Source organism: Pelobates fuscus, chromosome 12 (assembly GCF_036172605.1).
Source record: "Pelobates fuscus isolate aPelFus1 chromosome 12, aPelFus1.pri, whole genome shotgun sequence".
NCBI lineage: Eukaryota > Metazoa > Chordata > Amphibia > Anura > Pelobatidae > Pelobates > Pelobates fuscus.
The window spans coordinates 37,059,863-37,081,938 of record NC_086328.1 but is presented as its reverse complement, the minus strand read 5'-3'; the positions used below and the strand labels follow the sequence as shown (position 1 = coordinate 37,081,938).

The following is a 22,076-nucleotide window of genomic DNA, read 5'->3' as shown; positions in this document are numbered from 1 at the left end:
CCAAAAAGCGCTCTCCTAGTATGTCGGCAAATGGGGTAAAACAGAGGCTGTGACCGGGTGACCGGGACTGCGAGGCCCAGTAGCCGTAATCGAGTTCCAGGAGGTTTGCGGCTAAGTACCGCTGGGGACTATTCGGGAGTTTGTATTGCCGAACATCTGCTAGGGAGGGTCCTTTTGGCAGTAACCGTTCGGGAGAAGAGAAGGCATCAAACCCCAGGGGGACAGTGAATAGTTATTTTGGCAAAAAGTCTAGGTATCAGGACAGAGTCCACCACAGTTTTAGTGCTTGGGCGCACCATGATGCCATTCCTCCATTCAATTTAAAAAAAATTAATTGGCCACCCGAAACCTTGCCCCACTGAAGGTATGGCTAAGGCATAGATTACACACTTTGTTGTTCATGCCAATGTACACTTGCAATGAGTGGCCATGAAAGGCTGAAAGTGGTCAGCTGACACAGCTACACTAGTGCCTATTGCCGCTCAGGATATAACTTCCTCATTTGCTTGAGCAATGCAGAGGAAATAGGCTGCTGGGAACTTTTTGTTAACATTATTCCATTCAAAACAGAAGCACCTGGAGACTATAAATACTAAAACCTCTTCAATTACAGCAGTTACAGTGCGTACAGTGTCCCTTTATTTGTTAAAGATTTGCAAAATATAGGCCAAAATTGCTGACTTGGATATTTTATTTGCACTTGTTTGTATTTAAATGAGTGTCAATATTAATATTGGGATTCCTATCTGGAAATTAATAAAAGGATCACTATAGGGTCAGGAACACAAACATGTATTCCTGACTAGTGGTGTCGCGAACATAAAATTTTCCGTTCGTGAACATCGAACGCAAACTTCCGCAAATGTTCGCGAACGGGCGAACCGGGTGAAACGCCATAGACTTCAATGGGCAGGCGAATGCCCATATGATGTTGTATCGATCAGGTAGTGTAAGTGTTACGCCCGCTTCACAGTGACAGACCAAACTCCCTGTTTAACGCACCGCAAACAGTCCATTTGCACAACCGCAAACTCCCCATTTGCACAAGGTTGGATACCGATCGATGGTTCGATATTCTGAGCCCTCTCTGATTTACTGTACATGACTATTCGATATTCCCACAAATTTTATATAGCATTTTATGTTTGTTTGAGACCACCTTAAAAATATTGGATATTGCTAAAAATCATGATCACTATATACTTTCTCGACAAACCTCTAAAACGAACCAAACTACTCATCCATCCGCTATACCACTTTATCCCACCTAGAACAAGTGCCCAGTTAAAATACTTGACTCTTACTTACCCACACTCAGTCATGACACACACACATTTCACCACTACTCTCACTGAATCCCTCTGACTACGGCTAAATTCATCTTCTACATCAGAACACTACTCCTAAGATAAGAGGACTACAGTGCATATGATTAAAAGATTGGGCAGATGGAAATCCTCAGTCTACAACCAATATATTCCTCATCCCGAGAAAGAAATGAGGAAAGCTTTTAAAAGTTTGGCTTTGTCAATTTGATGCAATAAGTGTGTTTTTCTTTAATACCTTTTCACCCTCTTTGCATGAACCCGATTTACATATATTACTAATATGATCCTAAACATATATATTATATTATTCACTCACTCACTCTCATGCTGCCTAGGTCCAACGATAAATGACTATGGGGGATAATGTATACTAAACACAGGTTACTGGCTATGGGGGGGATAATGTATAATAAACACAGGTTACTGGCTATGGGAGGGATAATGTATAATAAACACAGGTTACTGGCTATGGGAGGGATAATGTATAATAAGCATAGTTTACTGGCTGTCACGATCCCGGGGAACCCAACACGCTAACACACACACAGACACACACACAGAAAGTGTGCTGTACCGGTCCTTAGAGTGGCCGGGCTAAGCACACAAAGAATAGTCAGGAGACAAGCCGAGTAAGGGGAACCAGAAAACAGAATAACGAGAAACAAGCCGAGGTCAAAGGGTAGGAGAAAGTCACAAAGTCAGTATAACAAGCCAGAGAGTACGTAACCAGAAATCACACATTCAGAATCAATACTATAAAGCAAAGACCACAACAGGGCACAGATAGACAGGAAAGGTAAGTATTTAAATCCTAGCCTGAATCCTGATTGGCTAACCACCAATCAGTATTAACAAACACACGTGGAGGATATCTATACCCCCCACTGTGTTTGTTGCACTGTAGCTTTAACGCCGGGTCACGTGCGTGACCCCGGCGCTTAGATAATAGTGCCGGCTCCCAGCGTGCAGCGTTAGACATGCTACCGCTGGGAGAAGGAGAGGACGACGCGAGCGGCGTGTCAGGAGGAGAGGACGCCGCTCGCTTAACGGTAAGGGGAGAGGGGACCGCGGGCGGCGACGGACCGAGGGTGAGTGCTGCGAGAGGATTGCAGCCTCCCCTCACCGCTGCCCGCGGAGCCCTGACATAACCCCCCCCTCGAAGACCGCCCAGGGGGCGGGAAGCCGAAGGCTTCAAAGGAAACCGCGCATGAAAGGAGCGGATCAAGGAGGGGGCGTCCAAGTCAGAGACAGAAACCCACGACCGCTCCTCCGGGCCATAACCCTTCCAATCAACCAGATACTGCAACCGACCTCGAGAGAAACGAGAATCAAGGAGAGCAGCCACCTCATATACGTCACTAGAGACCGCGCGGAGGGCATCGGAACGCCTGAGAGAGCCAGAGAACCGATTACAGAGCAAGGGCTTCAAAAGGGAGGTGTGAAAGGTGTTAGGTATGCGCATGGAAGGGGGCAAGGCCAGGGAGTAGGATACAGGATTCACCCTACGCAACACCTTATAGGGACCAAGGAACTTGGGCGCGAACTTCATCGAGGGAACCCTAAGGCGGAGATTCCTAGAGGACAACCAAACCCTATCACCCGGAGCATAAGAAGGAGCCGCACACCTACGACGATCAGCAAACCTCTTTTGAGTAGCAGCAGCACGACAAAGAGCAGCATGGACCTGATTCCACATCTTCCGTAAGGAGGCGAGGTGCTCGTCCAAAGCGGGCATTCCCTTGTCGGAGAATACACCGGGAAGGACAGCGGGTTGGAACCCATAAGCCACCATAAAAGGACTTACGCCAGTAGAAGAATGAGACACAGTGTTCCTGGCAAACTCAGCCCAGGGAAGGAGACGGGACCAGTTGTCCTGGTGTGCATTCGTGAAACAGCGTAAATACAACTCCACAGACTGATTTGCTCGTTCGGCAGCTCCATTAGATTGCGGATGATAGGAGGAAGTAAACGATAAGGAGACCCCCATCTCGGCACAAAAGCCTCTCCAAAACCGAGAGACAAACTGAGGGCCCCTGTCAGATACGATATCTTGTGGTATACCATGCAAGCGGAACACTTCTTTGGCAAACACCTGAGCCAACTGAACCGCAGAAGGTAGCTTCTTAAGCGGAATGAAGTGCGCCATTTTGGAGAACCTATCCGTTACAGTCAAAATTACTGTCTGCCCATCAGATGAAGGAAGATCCACAATAAAGTCCATGGATAAGTGTGTCCACGGTTTCTTGGGTACAGATAGGGGCATAAGGAGTCCCAGGGGTTTAACATTAGGGGACTTACACTGTGTACAGACACGGCAAGCCTGCACGTAATCTACCACGTCTTTTTTGAGTGAGGGCCACCAAAACTGTTGGAAAAGACCCTTGTAAGTCTTGGTAACCCCTGGATGACCAGCCGTTTTGGCTGTGTGAAATAAAGTCAACAACTTCTTTCTGTCTTTTACTTTCACGTACAGCTTACCAGTAGGGGTCTCAGAGGGTGCTTGGGGTTGGTATGACTTGATACCATCAAGAAAAAGAGACGAGATAACCAAACGGGTAGTAGCTATTATATTAGTTGTGGGTACAATGGGCTCAGGAGTGGAGGTAATAGAATCTACAGGTTCGTACTGGCGGGAGATGGCATCAGCCTTGACATTTCGATAACCAGGCCTGTATGTGATTATGTACTGAAAACGTGAGAGAAATAAAGACCATCTAGCCTGACGAGAGGATAACCTCTTAGCATCTGCGATATAGGATAGATTTTTATGATCGGTTATAACCAAAATCTTGTGTCTAGCTCCCTCTAACAAGTACCTCCATTCTTTAAATGCCATCACTATAGCTAATAATTCCCTGTTCCCAACGTCGTAATTCTTTTCAGACTCTGACAAGCGTTTTGAAAAGTAACCACAGGGAAGGAGGGGTTCGTCATACGATTGTCTTTGTGACAACACTGCTCCTATACCTGATTCAGAGGCGTCTACTTCCAGTACAAAGGGAAGGGAAGGATCAGGATGGTGTAACACAGGGGCAGTGGCAAATGCCTTTTTTAGAGTCTCGAAGGCCACAATAGCATTAGGATTCCAAACCCTGGGGTGTAAACCCTTTTTTGTCAGTTTAGTGATAGGGGAAATAATGGATGAGAAGTTTTTAACAAACTTTCTATAATAATTGGCAAACCCTATAAATCGCTGTATTGCCTTAAGTCCTTGGGGAAGGGGCCAGGACAGTATAGCTTCCAATTTTGAAGGATCCATGCTGAATCCTTGTTCAGAAATAACATAACCCAGGAATTGTACAGAGGTTTGGTCGAATACGCATTTCTCTAATTTACAATAAAGACCATTCTGCAACAACCTTTTAAGCACCATCCTAACATGAGTATGATGTGTCTTCAAATCTGGAGAATATACAAGTATGTCATCTAGGTAGACTACAGCACAGACATGCAGTAGATCTCTAAGGACATCGTTTATGAGGTCCTGAAAAACGGCAGGAGCATTACACAATCCAAAAGGCATGACCAGATACTCGTAATGCCCACTACGCGTATTGAACGCCGTTTTCCATTCATCATTCTCCTTAATACGAACAAGGTTATAAGCCCCCCTGAGGTCTAGTTTAGTAAAATATCTAGAACCTTTGACACGATCAAACAATTCGGTAATGAGGGGAATCGGATAGGCATTTTTAATCGTTATATTGTTTAGGGCTCTGTAGTCTATACACGGTCTCAAATCGCCCTCCTTTTTTGCCACAAAAAAGAAACCAGCACCAGCAGGAGAGGAGGACCTTCTAATAAAACCTTTACTTAAGGCCTCTCGTATGTACTCCTCCATTACCTGGTTCTCTTTTTCAGAAAGAGGGTATACCTTACCCCTAGGCGGCATAGTACCAGGTAAGAGGTTTATGGCACAATCATATTCACGGTGAGGGGGTAGTTTATCTGCCTCCCTTTTTTCAAACACCTTAGCTAGGTCTGCATACACAGGAGGAACATAAACAGAAAGTGGCTTGGCTGTGGGTACATTAAGCAAGCCAACAGGACAAACACGAGTCATACATTCCTTTTGACAAGATTTCCCCCAGGAGAGAATCTCCAAACAACCCCAATCAATCATCGGATTGTGTTTAACCAACCAGGGAAAGCCCAAAACGACAGAGGCTGTAGGGGAGTTGATTATTTGAAAGGACAATCTTTCCTTGTGCAAGGCACCCACAGACATAACCAGTTCTTTGGTCTCATGGGTCACCAGAGGTTTCTCCAGTGGTCTACCGTCTATGGCCTCCACAGCCAAGGGAGTAACCTTTTGGATCAGAGTCAAAGATGCGGTTTTAGCAAAACTCTCATCCATAAGATTGTCAGCAGCCCCTGAATCTATCAAGGCTCTGGTAATCACGGTAGTATTACCAACAAAAAGGGTAACCGTAATAAACGGTCTAGTAATGGGGACGTGAGGGGTAAACGACATAACACCCGAGGTCGACCCCTCTTTAGGCCTTGGGTGCTGCAGTTTTCCCCGCAATTCAGGGCAGGTTCTTAGAAGATGTCCCCTTTTCCCACAGTAAAGGCATAACCCTTCCCTTCTTCGGTATGATTTTTCTACCTCAGTTAACCCAGTAACACCCAATTGCAAGGTTTCAGGGGGAGGTTGGCTAGAAGGGGGTAATGCCAGTAACGCAGTACTGGGTAAAGCAGGTAACATCTGTGTATACATACGCCTCTGACTACGTCTCTCTCTAATACGATTATCAATACGGATGATATAATCTATAAGATCATCCAGAAGGACAGGCAATTCCCTGGACGCTATTTCGTCCAGGATGTAAGCAGCCAAACCCTCCTGAAAGGCTGTAACAAGGGCATCATTATTCCAAACCACCTCAGCTGCTAGAGTGCGGAATTCGATAGTGTAATCCGCTACAGATCTGTTAACCTGTCGGACCCTAAGCAGAGCTTTGCCAGCAGAAGCAACCCTACCGGGTTGATCAAATGTGCGTTTGAATGCGGTCAAAAAGTCTGCAAAGGACATTGGGGAAGCATTCTCCCACATGGGATTAGCCCATGCTAAAGCTCTCCCTGACAAGTGGTTTATCAAAAAGGCAATTTTAGTTCTGTCAGTGGGATAGGAACGTGGATTCATTGCCAAATGGATGTCAATTTGATTGAGGAAACCACGACACAAAGCTGGGTCACCACTATAGCGCTGTGGCGGTGTCATATGGACTATATGAGCAGGAACGGGTACTGGAGTGGCAATGGGTTCGGACACAGCAGCAACCGCCTCCTGGACGGCAGGCTGCAGGTGTGCAGTACGAGCCAGTATGGTCTGCAAAGCTGGAGCAAACTGATCCATACGGTGGTCTAAGCCATCCATTCTAGCCTCCTGATTAACTAGGAGCTGTGGTATGTCAGCAGGTTCCATTATGGCCCTGTTGTAATGTCACGATCCCGGGGAACCCAACACGCTAACACACACACAGACACACACACAGAAAGTGTGCTGTACCGGTCCTTAGAGTGGCCGGGCTAAGCACACAAAGAATAGTCAGGAGACAAGCCGAGTAAGGGGAACCAGAAAACAGAATAACGAGAAACAAGCCGAGGTCAAAGGGTAGGAGAAAGTCACAAAGTCAGTATAACAAGCCAGAGAGTACGTAACCAGAAATCACACGTTCAGAATCAATACTATAAAGCAAAGACCACAACAGGGCACAGATAGACAGGAAAGGTAAGTATTTAAATCCTAGCCTGAATCCTGATTGGCTAACCACCAATCAGTATTAACAAACACATGTGGAGGATATCTATACCCCCCACTGTGTTTGTTGCACTGTAGCTTTAACGCCGGGTCACGTGCGTGACCCCGGCGCTTAGATAATAGTGCCGGCTCCCAGCGTGCAGCGTTAGACATGCTGCCGCTGGGAGGAGGAGAGGACGACGCGAGCGGCGTGTCAGGAGGAGAGGACGCCGCTCGCTTAACGGTAAGGGGAGAGGGGACCGCGGGCAGCGACGGACCGAGGGTGAGTGCTGCGAGAGGATTGCAGCCTCCCCTCACCGCTGCCCGCGGAGCCCTGACACTGGCTATGGGGGGATAATGTATAAAAAACACAGGTTACTGGCTATGGGAGGATAATGTATAATAAACACAGGTTACTGGCTATGGGGGGGATAATGTATAATAAACACAGGTTACTGGCTATGCGAGGGATAATGTATAATAAACACAGGTTACTGGCTATGGGAGGGATAATGTATAATAAACACAGGTTACTGGCTATTGGGGGATAATGTATAATAAACACAGGTTACTGGCTATGGAGGGATAATGTATAATAAACACAGGTTACTGGCTATGGAGGGATAATGTATAATAAACACAGGTTACTGGCTATGGGAGGATAATGTATAATAAACACAGGTTACTGGCTATGGGGGGATAATGTATAATAAACACAGATTACTGGCTATGGGGAGGATAATGTATAATAAACACAGGTTACTGGCTATGGGGGGATAATGTATAATAAACACAGGTTACTGGCTATGGGAGGATAATGTATAATAAACACAGGTTACTGGCTATGGGAGGATAATGTATAATAAACACAGGTTACTGGCTATGGGTTGATAATGTATAATAAACACAGGTTACTGGCTATGGGGGGGATAATGTATAATAAGCACAGGTTACTGGATATGGGAGGATAATGTATAATAAACACAGGTTACTGGCTATGGGAGAATAATGTATAATAAACACAGGTTACTGGCTATGGGAGGATAATGTATAATAAACACAGGTTACTGGCTATGGGGGGATAATGTATAATAAACACAGGTTACTGGCTATGGGAGGATAATGTATAATAAACACAGGTTACTGGCTATGGGAGGATAATGTATAATAAACACAGGTTACTGGCTATGGGAGGATAATGTATAATAAACACAGGTTACTTGCTATGGGAGGATAATGTATAATAAACACAGGTTACTGGCTATGGGGGGATAATGTATAATAAACACAGGTTACTGGCTATGGGGGGATAATGTATAATAAGCACAGGTTACTGGCTATGGGAGGGATAATGTATAATAAACACAGGTTACTTGCTATGGGAGGATAATGTATAATAAACACAGGTTACTGGCTATGGGAGGGATAATGTATAATAAACACAGGTTACTGGCTATGGGGGGATAATGTATAATAAACACAGGTTACTGGCTATGGGGGGGGTAATGTATAATAAACACAGGTTACTGGCTATGGGAGGATAATGTATAATAAACACAGGTTACTGGCTATGGGAGGATAATGTATAATAAACACAGGTTACTGGCTATGGGGAGGATAATGTATAATAAACACAGGTTACTGGCTATGGGAGGATAATGTATAATAAACACAGGTTACTGGCTATGGGGGGATAATGTATAATAAACACAGGTTACTGGCTATGGGAGGATAATGTATAATAAACACAGGTTACTGGCTATGGGGGGATAATGTATAATAAACACAGGTTACTGGCTATGTATAATAATGTATAATAAACACAGGTTACTGGCTATGGGGGATAATTTATAATAAAACCCTTTGTGACATCATCAAAATGCCTTATTTTTAGCCAATCCAAGGCTTTCCTGTAGGCAAAGCCTTGGATTGGCTAAAAAAGACATGAAGGCGGGGCCAAAGGCCGTTTTTAGGCATACATACAGATACACAGACACATAGGTATATACCCGGACACAAATACAGATGCACACACTGACACACAGATACATACCCTGACACACATACTGACACACAGATACATACACTGATACGTAGCTACACTGACACACATGCAAATACACCAGGGCTTGACAAATTTGCTTGGAATCTAGGAGCCAGCTAAAAAAGTTAGGAGCAAGTCTTTTTTTTTTTAATACAAATATAGAATTCTTAAAGTGACACTAGTCCCCAGAACCACTGCAGTTTAATATAGTGGTTCTGGTGTCTATAGCTTGTCCCTTCAGGCTTTTCAATGTAAACACTGCCTTTTCAGAGAGAAGACAGTGTTTACATTGCTGCTTAGTAACACCTGTAGTGGCCGTCACTCAAACCACGCTCGGCATAGAGGCGTTCAATGTTCCTCATAGTGATGCATTGATTCAATGCATCTCTTTGAGGAGATTCAGATGAGTGCATGCACAATAGCCTCCCAATGCTTTCCTATGGGAAAGCATTGCTTGGCTGAGATCATCAAGATTGAATATCTCAGCCATGGAGAAGGATCAGCCAGAGCGAGTGCATCACGGCATGAGAAAAGCAGGTAAGTAAAATCTCCTTTGTAATCAGAGGGGGACCGGTCACCTAAACAGACACTCACTAAGAGACAAACACTCCGTTTTAGTTGAAGTAGTTGCAATCTTTTACTTCCTCCCAGCTCTGGCTGCAGGTATCACAGGGGTCCCTGAAAGCACATGTGTATCGGGTGGCTCAAAGTGCATGGGCTACCCAATAGACTCAGCCAACAGTTCCCTGCCTGTGTGGCGGGCAGCACCGCCGCCATTACCCAAATTGTTTTGCGTACCCCCAGGGGCACTGTATTGTACCCCTTGGGGTACGCGTGCCACAGGTTGGGAGCCGCTGTACTAGACTATAAAATGTTAGTTTAAGATTTAGTCATAAATATTACATTTGGTATGTTTTCGAATGCATTAGCATAGCTTCAAGTGTCCCGATTTAGGGTGGACAATCCCTATGTTGGGCCCAAATCTCTCAGTCACTTTTTTTTATGTTAAATATCCCTCTCTTCTAGGAGCTCCATACAGTTGGTTTGTCTGAGTGTATAACAGAGCTGCACAGCAATAATACTAACAGTAATGTGTTTTTTTTGACTCTACAATACATGTGTTTAGAAACAAGTCTGTGTAAATAAGATACATTGTTCTTGTTCTAAATTACATTTTAGTTTCATAAATTGTTATTAGTAGTCACTGAAACATTTTCATAACAGCCAAGCCCCTGGCCACACTGCTAAAATAAAAGTGTCCTCTTTGTACATTTGAAATGTTGGGAGGTATGCATTAGACTGATAGGATCTTATCTTAATTTCTTTTTAGGAGAAAAAAGAAAGTAACAATAAACAGACCTTTGGCAATCAGAATCTCTTTTCTTGCTTGGTGGATCTGTTTGTGGCTGGGACGGAGACCACATCTGCTAGCTTGAAGTGGGCTCTGCTCTACATGATGGCATTTCCAGATATTCAAGGTACACCCAATTTCTTTTACAACTGATCAGAGTTGAGCTCTTTAGAACGTTACTAATGAAGTGATTGCATTTTCAAATGAATGTTTCAGAAAAATGTCGCAATGAAATAGATAAAGTTCGGGGAGATAGAGAGCGGCTTGATTATGGAGATCGAGTGAGCATGCCGTACACACAGGCTGTCCTACAAGAAGTACAGCGTTTTACCACCATTGTACCACTAGGAGTGGCTCACAGTACACAAAAGAGTGTGGAATTGAATGGTTTTACCATACCGAAGGTAAGAAAAATATTCAATGAGATGATATTAAAGGGTTATTCCAAGCAACATGCAGAGGTTTAAGAGGTTTAACCGCTTTGCTGCAACATAAGACATAACATCAGAGGAGGTTTAAGCCCTCTGCTGCCAAAGGTTTGACTCCAACTCCAGCAGTGTCTTGGGGCTTCAATAGGAAGGAGATTCCAGGATGGCTAATGTGAATTCTGTGCAAATTTGGTGTCTGTCATTAGGACACACAGCAATCTGGCAAAAGACAGCCAATGGTTGTATGTTGTCCCACTTCCATGCCGCCCATGACCTCCACTTAGCCCATCCTACTCTACATCTCTCCCCCCGCAGCTAGAGTGAGTGGTGTCAACAGAGAATGTTCAGGCTGAGGAGAGAACATGGCCTTGATGCTCAGATATTTTTTGTTATTTGTTTGGAGTAACCCGTTGAGGGCAAAGCAACTATTGACATGTTATGACATTGGCATTCCATACTGTATATTACATTTGCACAACTGTTTATTTTTTTATTTTTTTATTCTAACTGCTTGCTTAATCCATAAAATTAATCCATAAAAAGTACAGGCCTTGTTCAGGCATGAGCATGGTTAAAATAACATTGTACACTACACAACATAAGCAGCAGGCAACCCGATTTTCTGTAGAATGTTGGGTATTTCTGTAGCCTCCAGTACTTTCAATGTCCTGGATTCGAGGGGGATCAGAAGACTCCTTGGTGCATCCCATCTATAAGGCACCTTGTGCTTTGTAAGTTACAGAGTTAACGGTCTCAGGGACCTTCTCCAGTCCAGGGTTGCTCTGGATAGATCTGGGAAGAATGCCAGCTGATTTAGTTTTAGCGTGACTTATTGTCATGATGTCATGATCGTCTGCTTGTCAGGGAAATTTGGGAAGCGGATTATGACGTCCCTGTGCACTCCTGTAGCACTTCCCGGAGGAGCTGGGAGCCTGTAGCATCCGTCCAATGCAATTATTTTGGTGCAGTGAATAGTTGGGTTAGAAGCCTCCGGATCAGTGTCACCTTTACATTCTTCCACCGCCTCCGGTACTCCATTGCCGCAATGCAGTATTGTGTCTGCGCCTGTTCGCGCCATAGCGTGGAGAGTTCCTGTTCTAGGGCAGTAAGCCGTATATCGTGACCTGCTGTGGCAACCTCCGTTTTGTCTGCTCCAATTGAGAATCACATTTTTTCAATCCATTTATTTACATTACATTACTGCCTTAGCCCTTGTTCATTACAGGAGTTCAAAGTTCAAAGTGAGCAAGGCTCCTGAACAGCATCTGTGTGGGAAATCGGCACATGTTCGGCTAAAGGAAGAGATGTTATTTATTCAGTGTTCCTTATGACTTGTATACATGCCTCCTTTTTTCTTCTTTTTATATTAGGGAACCTTTATTATGACAGATCTATCTTCACTGCACAGTGATGAGACTTGCTGGAAATATCCACATGAGTTTAATCCAGAGAATTTCCTAAATGACGATGGGGAACTACTGAAAGCAGAATCATTCTTACCTTTCTCTGCAGGTAAATTGCTGAGCCACAGGTGAATTATGTACATCAGCCTTTAAAAAATATGTCTGTCTGTTTTATAGATATTTTTAATCTTTGCTGATTGTATTTCTAACTTTGTCTCTTTTTTATTTATTTATATTTTTCTCCTTGCTATTTTTATTTAAAACTTTTTCCCTCTTTTTTTTTTCTTTTGCTTTTTATATTCCCCTCCTTGTGGGCGCTGCTGTTGCTGAGCTAATAAGGGGGAGTGCCCCTTTAAGGGACTCTCCAGTGCCAGGAAAACAAACCGTTTTCCTGGCACTGCAGGTCCCCACTCCCTTCCACCCCCCATCCCATGTTGCTGAAGGGGTTAAAACCCCTTCAGTGACTTACTTGTATCCAGTGCCGATGTCACTCGGCGCTGGGTCAGGGTCCGCCCACGCTCCTCCCCCGCCGACATCATCTGGCGGGGGAGACCTATTGAGCATGCGAGGCCGCCGGCGGGGAAGACCTAATGCGCATGTGCGCCAATGCCGCGTATGCGCATGCGCATTAGACCTCCCCATAGGAAAGCATTGAAAAATGCTTTCACTGCTTTCCTATTGTGATTTCAGCGACGCTGGGGGTCCTCTCATAGCGTGACGACGTCCAGCAACGTTATACTACACTTTTCATGTGCTATAAACACGGAAGTGCCCTCTAGTGGCTGTCTACAAGACAGCCACTAGAGGAGGAGTTAACCCTGCAAGGTAAATGTTGCAGTTTATGAAAACTGCAATAATTACACTTGCAGGGTTAAGGGTAGTGGGAGTTGGCACCCAGACCAGTCAGAAGTGGTCTGGGTGCCTGGAGTGTCCCTTTAATTTCTACCTGTGTGGGATTTGTATTGCCAATATAAACCCACTACTGACTCACATAGCTTATTCACTGGAGTTTGCTTGAAAGTAGGCTATTTTAAGTCGTTTATTTCAAGTAGGAGTTGAAACAACAGGAGTTTAAACTATAAGCGAGTTTAAACCAAGATGGTAAATATTGTTTTGCTCAATGGGCTCTTGGTAACTGGGGATGAGTGCTAGCAAGATTGCGAGTTTTACTCAGTGTACTTCCTGCTGCATGTATGCATGCCTGGATGAATCTGTCCATGGTCCATACCTCTGTGGTGGGTGTGAGCGAGTGGCTTTTCTGGAAGCTCAGATTGGAGTTCTGGAGAGGCAAACACTGAGAGGAGTCTGCTTAGTGGGTGCAGGTAGTGGAGTGGGAGGAGATGAGACAGTTGGTGAGCAGGCACATAGCTGGGTAACAGTGGGGCGAGGAAGCAGGGAGGGAGGGAAGAGAAAAGGTTTAGCTAGTCCTGATCTAGTGCTGCCTAACAGATTTGCCCGTTTGAGTGAAGATGTTGGGAGCATCAGCTCAGGAGTAGCTGTACTGCAGGAAGCTGTTCCTTCCAACAGCTGTGGGAACAGCCTCTCTAGTACGGTTGGGGTTCAGAGTGTAAGGAAGGCTAGACAGGTTGTGGTGGTAGATGACTCTATTATTAAGAGAGTAGATAGGGTAATCTGCCACTCTGATCGTCTCAATTGGACAGTTTGCTGTCTCCCGGGTGCTCGGGTCCAGAATGTTGCCGAGTGGAGGGATTATTAGGAGGGTCTGGGGATGACCCAGCTGTCATTGTCCATATTGGTACCAATGACGAAGTCAGAGGAAAATGGAAGGTCCTAAAGAATGAGTTCAGGGAACTAGGAAGTAAGCTAAAGAGAAGGACCTCCAAGGTTATATTTTCAGAAATATTACCTGTGCCGCGCACTACAGCAGAAAGGCAGCGGTAGATTAGAAAGGTCAATGCATGGCTGAAGACTTGGTGCAGGAAAGAGGGTTTGGGGTTTTTAAAGCACTGGGCCAATTTTGTGCTTGGGTACAACATGTATAGTCGTGATGGATTGCACGTAAACGGAAGAGGGTCTGCTGTGCTGGGGATAAGATGGCTAGAAGTTTGGAGGATATTTTAAACTCTTTATAACAAACAATGTTGATTTTTTGATCAACATTCAAGTAGAGGAGCATTTGGGAAATAGTGATCACAATATGGTAATCTTTGGAGAAAACAATGTGTGTGTGTGCCTGCTAGTGAGTGAGCTTGTGTTTTTATGTCAATGAGCTTATGTATATTAGTGAAATTGTCTATGAGGCTGTGTATCAATGAGCTTGTGTGTGTCAGTGAGATTGTCTGTGTCTGCATGTGAGTATGCTTACTGTATAATTAAATGTTTTACTCTGAAAGGACCTATATTTTATATTAGAAAAAGCAATATATACTATATATATATATATATATATATATATATATATATATATATATATATATATATATTACTCAATCATCTGGGGTGGCAAGACATAGCCTTACATATTACATGCAACAATATATGGCGCAATGACTTATGGGTCTGGCACAGATTTTTTTTCCAGGGCTGCTTTGTATCCCTAGTCTGGCCCTGCTAGCCACAGCTCCCCTGCCTGTGATTTACATGGTCTGCATGATTTATTTTTTTTCATTTTTAATCAGACCTAACTTTCTTTATATTAAGATTATATGTCCTTCTCTGTAAATTGAACTTTAAACACACACACAGTAGGTTCCTGCAAAGTCTGGTAAGCTATTAACAGAGTAGGAAATAAGGAATTCTAAAACAGACTGTGTAATAAAGGAAGTGTAAACATTATATCTCACTTTACATGAAGTGTTTAGGAAGGCTGTGAACATTACACGGAGGGAAGGGTGATTAGGGCTGTATAAAAAAAAGTAACTCCAAAACGTCAGAGCAATGAGAAGTGGGACTGCAGAGGCATGATCTATACACCAAAACTGCTTTGTTAAACTAAGGTTGTTTTGGTGACTATAATGTCATTTTAATTATAGCCACAGCTTGCTGCCATTAGATCTCTATTTAAATTATGCATATAAAAAATTGCCCGCATGAAAGAACTGAATAAATGGGGAAATGTGTCCCTCTCCTCTATTCCCCCACTCTGCGTGTGGGGGTTAGTGTATACTTTTCAGGTAGGGACCACGCAATTGGCCCCTAGCCTCTTCTCCACCCTACATGTAATAGTGCAAAGGGAACTTATTTACTGGGAATGGGTCTGCCACAAAAAGCCTCTACCCCTTCAACCACCCCATGTGAAATGGTGTAGAGCGAATTTATATACTGGTTAGGGGACTGGCTAAAGGCCCTTTCTCCATCCTCCACTACCTGGAAAACTGTAATGCCATCTAAATAGCTAATGGCTTTTCAGTATTTATAATTTCTTATGGTTTCACTCCTGTTTGAAGACTTAGAAGTTACTTGCACTTGAAGTTACTCATTAGGCACATGGCACACTCATTAGAGATTCATTTTTACTTGCCTGAATCTTAACTCTAGAATGGCTAGTGGACAAGTGGAAATGTAGATCCCTGTAAATACTATGACTAGCTCTTACATAGGGACACATTTTAGACCGTGTAGGAAAATAGTTACGACTTTAAAGTGTTAAAATATGAAGAATATCCTTTCCTTTTTATTTTTTTTTAATATGTAACACATTGTATATGTTGTTAGCCCATTGTTCCATTCTGATCACTATGTAATATCTCTTCTTAGGCCCGCGAAGTTGTCTTGGGGAAAATCTTGCTCGTATGGAAATATTCCTATTTTTTACCGCTTTCCTGACACACTTTGAATTCCACTGCTCAGACCCAACATCCCCTCCAGACCTCACACCAGTGTTTGGGATCACCCATGTCCCAAAACGCTTTAAGATGCGCCTTGTATCACGTTGCTAAATCTGATCATAAAAAAAGGAAATGAATGTGTATGCACAACCGAATCATGTAATTCTCCCAACACATCAGAGGGCAAATGGAATATATGACGCCAATCAATATAAAATGTGAAAAAAGATTTTAAAAAGTTTACATTTGTCACTCTGGAAGTATTAGTACAATGTTTGATGTATCAATCTTATGTCCAAAACCAGGACAGCAGGTCTTCTCAGGTCCAAAAGGGAAACAGTAACAATGAGCACTAAACTAAATATCAAGTTAACGGAAATTCATTGCTTTTATTAAAATGAATCTAAGAAACTTTTTTAAGCTGATTTTATTATATAACAAAATAGACAGACCTAAAACGAGCCAAAGAGTCTAAAGAATAGAGATCTCTCCAATAGATTTATTGAAATATTAGAAAAATTAGAATAGGAGTCAATATAGTATACAATAAACACGTTTATCGTTGACCCTGTCCCTATCCCTCTAATATTATTGTTATTATATGTCTAACTGAATAAAAGTTGGTTATTAGATCCATAGGAGCTTTTTTCCACTTTACCGTTTACATCTGATATATCACCAGAAGAGCGGTCTCAAGTAGCTTTTTCTAAATGTTTAAGCCAATTAACCTTTTATTGTCTATTGTTGGGATCATGGGACATCCTTGTATAAGACCCTGGTGAATTACTCCTTCTGAGAAATGGTTGGTAATTTAAGCTATTTTTAGCTCATCAAATGTGTTTGTATTTTCTACTTTGATCTGATCCCATCATGCACCACAGCCACATGACTTTTTAATGTGTACTATATTGTCTCCCATTCTAATTTTTCTAATATTTCAATAAAGTGTTCTACTATTATTTTATCTATTGGAGAGATCTCCATTCTTTGGACTCTTAGGCCTTTTTTGAGTCTATTTGTCTAGACAAATATCCAAAAAATATCCATACTCAACAATCTTCTCTCCATTGGAAGATTAGAGGAGAACCTCTTCACCACTTATATGAACATCTCTCTAAAAAAAACTAGCAGAAATGTAAAATACCTACCATATTATGGAATCCATTGGTAGATGTCTAATTTCTTCTCAGACTATTCAAACCAACATAAGCAAGCTAAGCACACAATGCTTGTGTCAATTGTCATATAAATAAATTGGACAATGCAACATCTTCTCCTCATCAAGACGTCATCATGAAATATATAAGTCTGATTGACAAATTGACTGTGATGACAGTACAAGGATTATGATAATTCATTTACCTGTTTGAGGTTGTCTAACCTTTTTAAATGTATTTGTACTCTTCTATGCTTCTGTGTTGTCAATCTCTCCCCTCATTGAGCCATATACTACAGTATAAAAATGTTAAATGCCTCTGGTGTACCCCAAAATAGATTACCCAAGATGGGGCAAATTTTAAGTTTCTCTAGCCATTCTTAGACCAATCAGAACTCTTTTTAACCAAAGATGGAAAGCTGCAAACAGAACTTGGTTCGTTCTTTCTGGAGGATAGGGAGAAGTTCCCCCGCCCCCAGCTGAGATTGTGTGATGTTTAGAATTATGCTTTTCCCATCACTGCCATTTGTGGTGAAGAAGATTTAAGTGCTTCAACTACATTTTATATTTTATTCTCTCTTTTTCTTTTTTAATTTGTGAGATGTATATGTGTCTCCTATGAATCTTATACATTGAGGTATAGCTGTATTAAGAGTGGATCTACGTTGGGTATGTCATGTACCCGTTAACAATATTTCCGAGATCCGGCGGACACTAGACCAGTGGTGTCTGGTGACTCCAGACTCCTCCCCCAGAATTCTACTCCTCCCTATATAGTACAGAGATACTCATAGAGTACAGATAGCTGAGCATAATACAGAGATACTGATAGAATTAAACAAGCTGGGCACAACATAAATATATCTTAAAAAATGCAAATGGCTGAGTACAATACAGAGATAACCTTACCACAAACAAAGCTGATAAAAAATAGAGATATAATACACAGAGCTGGGTGGACTACAGAGATACTCTTACAAAAGTAGAGCTGAGTAAAATACAGGCAAATAACACACAGAGCTGGCCACAATAAGGAGGTACTCTGAGTTATCACATAAAGCCAGGATCACTGTGATGGATTACACAGAACCGCAATACAGAAAATCTCACATAGTACATGTCTATGTAAAATGCTTTAGCTCTTTCTCTCTCTATCTTTCTAACCCTCTCGTAGCTCTCCCACTTATGATCACTTCTTCAGTAGGGATCCTGCTATGATAACTTTAGCTTTCTATTAGATATTGCTGCTGTTATGAAACATGTTAGCTACTCCAGTAGCTCTCAGCACACAGTGTGCACATGGTTAAAGCATCAAGATTCTGATAGACTCCAAATATGTCAGCCATTTCTGACTCACTATTCGCTCTCAGCACACAATGTACACAGGGTTAAAGCAGCAGAAAACTGATAGATTACTTATTACCGTTGCAGCTGTCAATATAATTAAGGTGCAGTGGTAATTTGGAGCCAAAACATGATTAACATAATCAACAATCAATACAGATTACAACAGATTGAAGTCAGAGTGCAGTTGCAGAACTCTTCAACTAGCCACAGGCAGGGCCGGACTGGGAATTAAAAGCAGCCCTGGAAAAAAATATTTACCAGCCCCATAATGCGTCGCGACCTGGGGTCTGCTGGGATATGGGGCTGTAGTAGGGTATTGGAGCAGTGGTGCAATGTGTGAGGGGTGCAGTGTGTGTGTGTATGGGGGGGGGGCTGTGAATGTGTGTGTATGGGGGCTGTGTATGTGTGTGGGGGGCAATGTGTGCATGGGGCAGTGTGTAAATGTGTCTGGGGGTAGTGTGTGTATGGGGGGGTAGTGTGTGTATGGGGGGTAGTGTGTGTATGGGGGGTAGTGTGTCTGGGGGGTAGTGTGTGTATGGGGGTAGTGTGTGTATGGGGGGTAGTGTGTGTATGGGGGGGTAGTGTGTGTATGGGGGGGATAGTGTGTGTATGGGGGTAGTGTGTGTATGGGGGGGCAGTGTGTGTATGGGGGGGTAGTGTGTGTATGGGGGGGGGTAGTGTGTGTATGGGGGGTAGTGTGTGTATGGGGGGGTAGTGTGTGTATGGGGGGTAGTGTGTGTATGGGGGGTAGTGTGTGTATGGGGGGGTAGTGTGTGTATGGGGGGTTAGTGTGTGTATGGGGGGGTAGTGTGTGTATGGGGGGGTAGTGTGTGTATGGGCTGGAGTTCACTCTCAACACTGCGACCACCAGGAATTCATGGTGGTCACAGTGGTGAGAGTGAACTCTAGCCCATAGCTCCAGGGCTAGAGTTCACTCTCGTGAGAGCCGGAGCATTGCCGTGGTAACCGCGGCAACGCTCTGTGCTCGTGCGAGAAGGACGCAGAGGAGCTGCAGGTTGAGCTCCCGGCCCTCTCTTCCTCCCTCCCCTGCCGGATGCCCGCACGGTGCCTGTGGAACGGGGAGGGAGATTGGCTGGCAGGGAAGAGCCTCGTGGGGCTCTTCCTCCCCTTGTGTGTCTCTCTCCTTTCTCCCTCTGTTTCTCTCTTCCCCTCTGTCTCTTTCTCCACCCTTTCCCTGTCTCTCTCTCCCCACATCTCTCTTCCCCTCTGTCTCTCTCTCCCCCACATCTCTCCCCCCTTTCCCTGTGTGTGTCTCTCTCTCCCCCACATCTCTCTTCCCCTCTGTCTCTCTCTCCCCCACATCTTCCCCCTTTCCCTGTGTCTCTCTCTCTCTCCCCCACATCTCTCGTCCCCTCTGTCTCTCTCCCCCACATCTCCCCCCCTTTCCCTGTGTCTCTCTCCCCCACATCTCTCTTCCCCTCTGTCTCTCTCTCCCCCACATCTTTCTCCCCCCTTTCCCTGTGTCTCTCTCTCTCCCCCACATCTCTCTTCCTCTCTGTCTCTCTCTCCCCCACATCTCTCTTCCTCTCTGTCTCTCTCTCCCCCACATCTCTCTTCCTCTCTGTCTCTCTCTCCCCCACATCTCTCTTCCTCTCTGTCTCTGTCTCCCCCTTCTCTCTCTCTCTCCCCCCTTCTCTCTCTCTCCCCCCATTCTCTCTCTCCCCCCTTCTCTCTCTCCCCCTTCTCTCTCTCTCCCCCCTCTCTCTCTCTCCCCCTTCTCTCTCTCTCTCCCCCTTCTCTCTCTCTCTCTCCCCCCTTCTCTCTCTCCCCCTTCTCTCTCTCCCCCTTCTCTCTCTCTCCCCCTTCTCTCTCTCTCTCTCCCCCTTCTCTCTCTCCCCCTTCTCTCTCTCTCTCTCTCCCCTTCTCTCTCTCTCCCCCCTCTCTCTCTCTCCCCCCTTCTCTCTCTCTCTCCCCCTTCTCTCTCTCTCCCCCCTTCTCTCTCTCTCCCCCTTCTCGCTCTCTCTCCCCCTCTCTCTCTCCCCTTCTCTCTCTCTCCCCCTTCTCTCTCTCTCCCCCTTCTCGCTCTCTCTCCCCCCCTTCTCTCTCTCTCCTTCTCTCTCTCTTTTTTCCCCCTTCTCTCTCTCTTTTTTCCCCCTTCTCTCTCTCTTTTTTCCCCTTCTCTCTCTCTTTTTTCCCCCTTCTCTCTCTCTTTTTCCCCCCTTCTCTCTCTCTCTTTTTCCCCCCTTCTCTCTCTCTTTTTTCCCATTCTCTCTCTCTTTTTTCCCATTCTCTCTCTCTTTTTTCCCCTTCTCTCTCTCTTTTTCCCCCCTTCTCTCTCTCTTTTTCCCCTTCTCTCTCTCTTTTTTCCCCCTTCTCTCTCTTTTTCCCCCTTCTCTCTCTTTTTCCCCCCTTCTCTCTCTTTTTCCCCCCTTCTCTCTCTCCCCCTTCTCTCTCTCCCGTCTCTCTCTCTCCCCCTTCTCTCTCTCTCTCTCCCCCTTCTCTCTCTCTCTCCCCCTTCTCTCTCTCTCCCCCCTTCTCTCTCTCCCCCCTTCTCTCTCTCTCCCCCTTCTCTCTCTCTCTCTCCCCCTTCTCTCTCTCTCTCCCCCCTTCTCTCTCTCTCTCCCCCCTTCTCGCTCTCTCTCCCCCTTCTCTCTCTCTCTCTCCCCTTCTCTCTCTCTTTTTTCCCCCTTCTCTCTCTCTTTTTCCCCCCTTCTCTCTCTTTTTTCCCCTTCTCTCTCTATTTCCCCCCCTTCTCTCTCTCTCTTTTTCCCCCTTCTCTCTCTTTTTTCCCCTTCTCTCTCTATTTCCCCCCCTTCTCTCTCTCTCTTTTTTCCCCCTTCTCTCTCTCTTTTTTTCCCCTTCTCTCTCCTTTTTCCCCCTTCTCTCTCTTTTTTTTCCCCTTACCTGCGAGTAGTGAGTAGGGTTTTTTGCTGGAGCCGACCGGACCGGGTGGCAGCCTCGCCGGTCCGGCGGCACTCCTGTCAGGCTGTCACTAGCGCTGGGGGCTGAAGGAGGAGCATGTCTCTGTACCATGCTCCCTCGCGGTTTCTGTGCTGGGAATTGTGGGAACCGCGAGGGAGCATGGTACAGAGACATGCTCCTCCCTCCTCCTTCAGCCCCCAGCGCTAGTGACAGCCTGACAGGAGTGCCGCCGGACTGGCGAGGCTGCCACCCGGTCCGGCGGCTCCAGCGTGGAATGCGGCCGCCGGCCCCCTCAGAGTGTGTGCCACCAGACCGGCCACCCGGTGGCACATACACAGAAATTTCCCGGTATCCCGGTGGGCCAGTCCGGCCCTGGCCAAAGGCAGTGGTGTATCCTGGTTTTGTGCTGCCCTAGGCATGACAAAACTCAGGCAACTCTCCTCCCCCCGCGTTCTAAATACACACTCACTGACAGACACACATACACTCAGTGTCAGACACAAACATTCACTGACAGACACACATACACTAACTAACAGACACACTCACACACTAACAGACACATTAACACATTTTTTTTTTAAATTCAATCCCCCCAGCCTCCT

General features: G+C 44.8%; 1 protein-coding gene across 2 annotated transcripts in view; it reads left to right on the top strand.

Annotated features, from left to right (window-relative positions):
- Positions 1-16,496, top strand: part of LOC134578987 (cytochrome P450 2J6-like) — a 69,528-nt gene extending 53,032 nt beyond the window's left edge. For both annotated transcript variants that reach the window (XM_063438113.1, XM_063438112.1), the window contains 4 exons: positions 10,446-10,593; positions 10,683-10,870; positions 12,265-12,406; positions 16,015-16,496. In XM_063438113.1, the coding sequence (XP_063294183.1) occupies positions 10,446-10,593; positions 10,683-10,870; positions 12,265-12,406; positions 16,015-16,196 (660 nt within the window). In that variant the 3' untranslated portion in view covers positions 16,197-16,496. The remainder of the gene's footprint in view (positions 1-10,445; positions 10,594-10,682; positions 10,871-12,264; positions 12,407-16,014) is intronic.
- The last annotated feature ends 5,580 nt before the right edge of the window (positions 16,497-22,076 follow it).